Source organism: Vulpes lagopus, chromosome 2, assembly GCF_018345385.1.
Source record: "Vulpes lagopus strain Blue_001 chromosome 2, ASM1834538v1, whole genome shotgun sequence".
Lineage (NCBI taxonomy): Eukaryota > Metazoa > Chordata > Mammalia > Carnivora > Canidae > Vulpes > Vulpes lagopus.
Window position 1 is genome coordinate 38,433,540 of NC_054825.1, and position 7,755 is coordinate 38,441,294.

The 7,755-nt window shown below is 52.3% G+C and overlaps 1 protein-coding gene across 1 annotated transcript; it reads right to left on the reverse strand.

Annotated features, from left to right (window-relative positions):
- Window positions 1-3: 3 nt before the first annotated feature.
- Window positions 4-1,647, reverse strand: LOC121481306. Its single transcript, XM_041738596.1, has 2 exons — window positions 1,078-1,647; window positions 4-616 (listed from the first exon to the last, which is right to left on the reverse strand). The coding sequence occupies exons 1-2, from the start codon at window positions 1,349-1,351 to the stop codon at window positions 270-272; spliced, it is 621 nt and encodes a 206-aa protein (XP_041594530.1). The 5' UTR covers window positions 1,352-1,647; the 3' UTR covers window positions 4-269.
- Between the last annotated feature and the right edge of the window lie 6,108 nt (window positions 1,648-7,755).

The following is a 7,755-nucleotide window of genomic DNA, read 5'->3' on the forward strand; positions in this document are numbered from 1 at the left end:
CCTGGAGGCGCAGCCCGCCGGCGGCTGGGGCCCGCGGCGCCCCCCTGCACCCGGGGCGCCCCCCACCCGGCCGCTCCTCCGTGGGTGCTCCGGCGGCGGGGCGCTCGGGCCTCTGACCTGCCCCAGCCCCGCGGGGCCCCGCTCCGTCAAGCTCCATCCGCAGCGAGGACCCCGACGCGCAGTGAGGCTGCGACAAAGGCTGGTCGTTGCGCCCACTTGGCAGGTGGAGAGATGGAGTCCCAGAGGCGGGAACGGAACGGCGCCGACCGTCAGGAGACTCGCCGGAGTGCGCCGCGAGGCCCGAGGGAGCGACGAGCGCCCGGTTCGGGAGCCCAGCGCCCGGGGGTGCCCACCGGCTGGGCCCGCTGTGCTGAGCCCCCCGCAAGCTCTGCCCACGGGAGGGGACCGCTGTTGGCAGAACCACTCCCGCCCCAAGCCAACGCTTTCGCTCGGTGGCCCAGCCTCAGTTTCCCGGCTTGACCCTGCCAGCGGACAGCACCGCGCGCCGCGGAGGACGCAAGGTCAGTCCGCTCTGCTGCTCCGTGAACGTAACGCGAATGTCGCTGGCTCACCTGGGCCATGGGCTGACCGCAGCTGCCATCCCGCCGAGCAGTACCTGGGGGAATGATCGAGACCCTCGTTCGCCACGTGCTCGCCACTGGGTCTGGCACAGGGCCGGCCGGTGCTCGACAAATGGAAGCGAGAATAATCGTCTACATTTCCGCAAATGCGCCCTCTCCCAGCGGATGCCCTGTGCGACCCAGAGTGTTGAGAGACCCCCCCCCCCGTCCCCTCTCCGTCTTAGCCCAGGGCAGTACCCCCAGCGTCAGCCTTTCTGGTCCAGGAAACGAGTCTGAACTCTTGGCAGGACGTGCCTGAACCTGGACACCCGCGCAGCCCCAGCCTGGTAGGGAGGGACGCAGGCAGGCGGCCCGGGGGGAGCACGCCTGGGGACCTCACTAGTGACCACAGGGCTCCCTTGCCACCTCCTCCTGCCCTTAACGGCACAGCGGGACAGCGGACCAGATTCTATCCTCCGCCCCACCCGAGGAGCACGCGGTGGGGACAGGCCTGTACCCGGGAAGTCCCGGCCACAGGGGGATGCGTGGGGCCCGCGGGGCCTGGGCTCAGCAGCTGCAGTCAGGGCCCACAGGAGGGGGCAGTCAGCGGGAAGCTGCAGGAACTCCGGGACGCAGGTCGCGACGATGGGTGTCCTTTGTGCCTTTTTTCCAAAACTGCTCTCACGCTCAGTTAGCTGCACTGTGCACCCCAGGCCAGGCGGACTTCTGGGCACTGAGCGTAGAGCCGGGAAACGCACGGGCTTGCTCCCTTCCTTGAACGGAGTAGCCATGGGGGGGGGGGGAGACAGTCCTCAGGCGCTCCTCAGCCCCCCCCCCCCCCCCCATCTCAGGAGAGCGAGGCGTGATCCCGAAACTAGCGACTGGCCGGAGCCGCCGCCGGGAACGCGCGGGCCGACTGAGCGCGCGCGCCCTCTGCTGGCCAAGTCTCCCGCGCCCTGGGCGTCCTTCCCCGCTTTCCCGCCGCGCCCGGGGGCTGGGTGCACCCAGGCTCAGGCCCTCGCTGAAACCTGTGCGCAGCCCAGGGAAGCCGCGGTGCTCCGCGGTACATGGAGAAGCAGTTGGCATGACTTGGAGCCTGGAACCTACACTCTTGCGGGAACCTGCCTGCAAATCCCGCTAAAGCAAATGCCAGTCTCTTGCTTGCTGCTTCTTTGCCTCAAGGCGGGTTCTGTTCACGCAGCTCAGGGAGTGCCTGGAGGTGCCCGCGTGGGCTGGGGCAAATGAGAACCGAGGCCTCCTGCCTGGCTGTATCCTGCCACCCCAGGATAGACATTAGTGTGGGACACATCAGACTCCCCTGCTTCCTCTATTAATTTATTAAAATACTTATTGAGCACCCACTAAGTGACAGACACTGGCTAAGTGAAGTACTTTAGTAAAGGAAGAAAAAGAAAAAGAAAACCCCAAGCCTCCTGTCCCAGAGTTTACATCTAGGGGGAGGAGAGGAGGATATGGCGCAAAACATAAGTAATTAAACACAATCTATAGAAGGTTCTTAGGTGCTATGGGTAAAGGGAGAAGAGGGAAGGGGAGGGAATTAGGATTTTGAATAGGGATACCAGCAATCTGCATTTTAGGTAAAATCTCCACAGGTTTTCAGTTGGCAAGCTATTTGAATTTTTAAAAAATATATTTTTTTTATTGTTTTAAAGATTTTATTTATTCATGAGAGACACACAGAGAGAGGCAGAGACATAGGCAGATGGAAAAGCAGGCTCCTTGGGGAGAGTCCCATGCTGGACTCTATCCCAGGACCCTAGGATCATGACCTGAGCCAAAGGCAGACTCACCAGTGAGCCACCCAGGCTCCCCAAGCTATTTGAATTTAAAACTGTACTGACCAACTCTCTAGGGGCCAGAGACTGTTAGACTAGACTGTGCCTTTTATCCTCAGCTCTGTGTTCAGCCATGGGGGGGTGGCTTCCAAATTCGGGACAACAGACCCCACCACCCTTTCTCCCCTGTCCTCTGCTTTTGCCACTACCTCTACTGACAAGGCTCCACCTTTCTTTCTGTGCTGGGAAACTCAGTTCCTCGTCAACACCCAAAGCAAGGTGCCCCTCTGTGTGAGATCTTCCATGTGTCTCCTGGCTTATCATGCAGAGTCACTGCTCTTCAGAAACACCACAGTCATGTGGAGTTTAAGGTAAGAGGCAGGCAGGGGTCTGGCTGTGGAGGTGCATCTCCAAGAATTGATTTCGCTTTATGAGTTCTAGACCTCGAGTGCCCAGTTGAGGTGCCTGCCTGTGGCCCCCTGCCCCTCGGCCTCGGTTGTTCGTTCCTTCACAATTCGATGGCCTTTCAGGGAAGGACCTTAGTAAAGGTTAAAGGTTTGCACCAAATCATTGTTATCCAGCTTGTAACCCACAGGATGACTTTAGGTGGTATTCTGAAAGCACTGTTTCTAAAACATACAGATTTATATATTTGTTTTTAAAAATAATAAGAAAAAAAGTATAACTATCACATTAAAGCAGACATTTCATATATTAGTCAGGATTGATCTCATTTTTTAAAATATTTAATATAATTTAATTTTTTAAAATAGATTTTATTTATTTATTAGAGAGAGAGAGACAGACAGAGAGAGCACAAACAGGGCAGAGGGAGAGAAAGAAGCAGACTCTCTGCTGACAAGGATTCCAGAAGATGACTGTCTGTGCTGTACCCCACCTACATACCTCTACTCTCCTAACTTTTGACACCTCACATTAGAATTCCAAAGTAGGTATCCTACCCTGGGCACTAGGAGGCTCTGGGAAAAAGACAAATCCTCAGAGCTAGTTGCTGTCATCTGTGGAATAGGTATACTAACTCTCAAGGTTGGTGTTGGGATTTATTAAGTTTGCAACTGCTTGGCTCAGAGAAGGCCCTCAGGAAGATAGGACTTCAGCTTACTTTCTCTGAATTTGTTACATTTTGTTCTCCCAAAGACAGAACTCATAAAATAAGCCCTAATATCTCAGCTTTGAAGACAAGAAGCCCAAAGCTCAGAGTGGTGGAAGGCCTTGACCAACATGGTAAATCTGGCCAGGGGCAAAGGCACAACTCTCTGGACTACCATCTCTGGATTCTGGAACACCATGGGAGTGTGCATAGGGATGTAAGACACTTGCATGGCAGAAATCTAGAGCCTCTCGGAAGCCTGTACCCAGGGCTGGGGCTATACTTAGGCTGGCTATGTTTTCCTCAACTGGATCCCAGATTGGCCTCAGGGGTCAGTTCCAAGAGCCTGATTTCCCCCTGGAGGGAAGGACCCTAGGGAGGCTGAATCAGGGCTCACCAATACAGGGCTCTATTGCAGGGTCCTGGCTTGCTGTGGGGCACAGATGCAGCCAAGGCTTACCCTAGGTAAGTGTGCACATCCAGCAAGCCAGATCTTCTGTCCAAAGAGTCCCTTGTGGATACTCCTAAATCGGGGTGGTATTTTCTGGAACATCCTCCAGGAAGATTGGATGAGCAGAGCTAATGTTCTAGGGAAAGTCAGACCCAGGGGCTCTGAGGGTTCAGGTCAGGTCTGTGCTCTCAGCAGCCATGCTAGCTCTCTCATGCCCACTCAATTCTGCTTGCACCCCATCTCCAGAATCAGTGGAGTCAGGTCCAGAATGATTCTGCTGTTCCTAACCCCTCCCCTCTCTCCTGTTACCCTTGGCTGTGGGTAGATTGGTCTCAGCATCTGGAGCTCCATCAGTTTCTAGAATTGGGAGTGTGCACCAGCTTCTATGGTAAACCCCTAGGGGTTGGGAAGTGTGAGCCCTTTAAGGATAAATAACATTTACACATGAGTTACTTAGTGTTGTACACCTTTGACTTCTTTTATCCTCACACCTACCTTTGAGATGGTTTCAGTCCCCAGTTGTGGGAGCTAAGATCACTCGGCCATTCTTCAGAGTCAGGATTTAAATCATCTTAGCCTGGCTCTGGAGTAGGACTGTATCTGGTGAAGGATAGAAGAGTAGGTTTGCCATGCAAAATGCAGAAAACCCAGTTAAACTTAAATTTCAGATAAGCAATGAATCTTTTCCCTTTTTTGTATATATGTTCCAAATATTGCCCAGAACATGCTTATACCAAAAAGAATCATTCGTTGTTCATCTGAAATTTAAGTTTAACTAGATGTTCAGGATTTTTATTTGCGGAGCCTGGTAACCCTGCTCCAGAGTCTACACTCTTCACAACCCAGAAAGCCCTCTTTCTGGGGCTTTCTCCCTGGGTCTTCAGGACATGTGGGCAGAGGGAGTGAAGGGTATTGGGAAGGCAAGTTCTGGAATCCCCGCTTTCTTGGTGAGGGGATTTGTTGAGTTTTATTACTACAGAGTTTTATTATGGTATGAAACGGTGCATTAAAGCAGTATGGGAATGATCTTTTTTCCCCTTTCTCTCTCCTTTCTGCCATGAACATTTTAATACTACCCTGACTCCAACTCTGATTTTCCAACAGTCTGGTCATGCCTGAGGTGAGAAGAGATAAGCTTTCTCCCCAGTATCACCAGCCCTCCTCTTCCTCTGGCCCTGGCAGAGGTACCTGAAGCCCACTCTTGGTACCCCTCCTTCTGTTTCAGATGGCAGGGGCTGAGGATGGGGGAAGAAGAGGAGCCCTCAGCCAGGAGTGAGCCTCACATGAGCGGTATCCTGCTCTGGAGGGATCTGCAGGTGAAGAGGTTATGCGCTGCTGTGGGTCATGGAGGAGGCTCTGGGCCTGCTGCCTGCACAGCTGGTCCCCTGGTCAGAGAAGCCAGGATTCCTGTCTCACTGGCCCTCCTTTTTCAAAGGAGGGACTTGTACTTTTTTTCTCTACTTTACCTCCCCGTGGCTGGGAGTCTACAGTCTTGTAGCACAGATGCGCTGGATAAGACCGCACACGGAGGCTGCCCAGAGAGGCTTTCCAGGCCAAGTGTAAAGGCAGGCCCCACTGGCTGCCTTGCTCAGGGGATGTAAGTCAGGGATGGACTCAGCTGGGACACCTCTAAAGGTACTCATTGGACCACCCCACTTCTCAGAAGCAGACTGGGGATATTGAAAGGTTTTATTTGGGGATAATTTATCAAACAAAAATTTTGTAAACTAGGTGTTTTTGTTTTTAACAATGCAGACCCAGGATGTCTATTGGGAGTTTGGGCTTCATTCATCAAGTCTCACTGGCTTCCAGCTTCTAAGCAATCTTTCTCTTCTTAGATTCCCAGAATGAAGTTTCTATGTTTGCAGCCAGGTTGATTGCTCATTAATGCTCCCTTTTTCCCTGTAGGGTACACAAGTTTTGCCTCAGAGCCCTAGGCTGTGCCACCCAGAGGTGCTATATTTCCTTCATACATCTGTAATCCCACATTCCATCCATCCATCTGCCCTTCCACCACCTACCCATCTATCCATCCTCTATCCAACATCCACCCACACATCTATGCACCCATCTACTCACCAATCCATCCATCCATCTAGCCAACCAGCCAAACATCCCACCCACCATCCATCCACCTGGCTCTCCCCTTCAATCACTCCCCACCAATCCTCTCCAGGTGCTCTAGCCCTGAGATGCCTTTTCTGCCAGAAGCAGATGTGCCTCCTGCTTCCTGGGCCACAGGGGAAGAATAATCAAGCATCAAGGGCCTCAAATCCAGAGATCACAGAGCAAGCCCTCACCTTGAAACGGAATGAAACCTTTGCTTTTCCCTCACTGAAGGAATGACCTTTCTGAGAGGCAGGGAGGGTTTCCTGGGGAATGCCCACCCAGGAAGAAGCTGAGAGCAACATACGAACACCCCTTCTCGCCCCATTATTCATTTCATAATTTTATTCCATAAGTTATTTTTAAAAAGAGAGAGAAAAAGCAAGAAAAAATAGCAAAGAAACGAACCTTTATTTCTCTGTTTACTCCTCTGTATTTAATGACCAGTTGTTAACATGAGTAAAACCATCTGAAGATTTTTGCCAAATGGAAAAATCTCCCTACAGGGGCAATAAAACAAATATTCAGGGATAGAGAGAGGCGGTCATAAAAGGCATTACCCGGTTGTAAACAGAGGCGGGTTGTGGTGATGTATTGCCCCTGCCTCCACAGCTTTCAACAAAGCACTGAGATTCCAGGAGTGGCTCTGACCCGAGGCAATATTTACTTCTGCGGCTTCTTCAGCAGGTCAGTGTGGGTATAATTTTGTCTACCAGTTGACTAGAATTGAGGTTTGAGCAGGAAGCCCAAACCCTGAGCGCTCATAACTCAAGAGGAGTCAGGCATCCTTGCCTGGAGCGTGCCAAAAAAAGCACATTGTACTGTCTTGGCCGGATGGAGTGAGGGTCTCTGCACACCCAAGCCATTGTCAACAGAGACCAATGGCCCCTGTTTGTACCTTGCCCAACAGTGCCACTGGTTTGTGCAGTTGTCAGCTGTATTTTGTCCCAGTGCTTCCAGAATATCCAACCTTTCTGGTATACCACCATGTAGTGATGATAGTCTTCACTGGATGACTGTCTCATGCAACCTCGGTAGACAGAGTCCACTAGACCTAGCAGAGATCTTGAAGTCTGAAGAGAATGTAAAGCCTCAACTTATGAGGACCGTATCCCTTTTGAGGGGCCAAGCACCACAACACCTCTTGCAATGGCCAGAGTTAGCTGGTAGGTCCTGTGTGTGTGGTGACAACCACAGTATGGCTGAATTTCAGACAGATGTGAGACAATTACGTTTGACAGGTCTCACGGCCAGCTCACTGAGTCCCCCAGCAGTATTATAGGGTAGTAGTGTGTGTATCCTTTTCTTCAGGTGTAGATACCCATGCTTAGAGAGTGAAGGGCCGTCCCAACACAATGTGAGTTGGCAGTGCTGTCTAGACTCTGGCAAGGGCTCATGAGGGCCTGCATGTTCCCCTTCATGCCCCTGATCTAGGTGTGGAAGTGCTTGGCCTTTGATTTCTTTGGATGCAGAAGTGCATGCTCCCTCCTGTAGGCTGCTGCAGGGTGCATCTGCTGATGTGCAGTAAGGGTCTATAACATCACTGTTAGGCTCTCTAGAAAGTCAACAGGAGGCAGTTTAATAAACCTATAGAAGATCTGACTGCAAAGACCAGAATGAGGCCTGGATCCCTTTGGCTGTGTCCACAGCCTGCCATGGGGTCTGCAGAGCCTCAGAGGCTCAGGCTGGCTGGGAGCATATGGTGAGGATCATAGGCCAAGTGACCTGGAG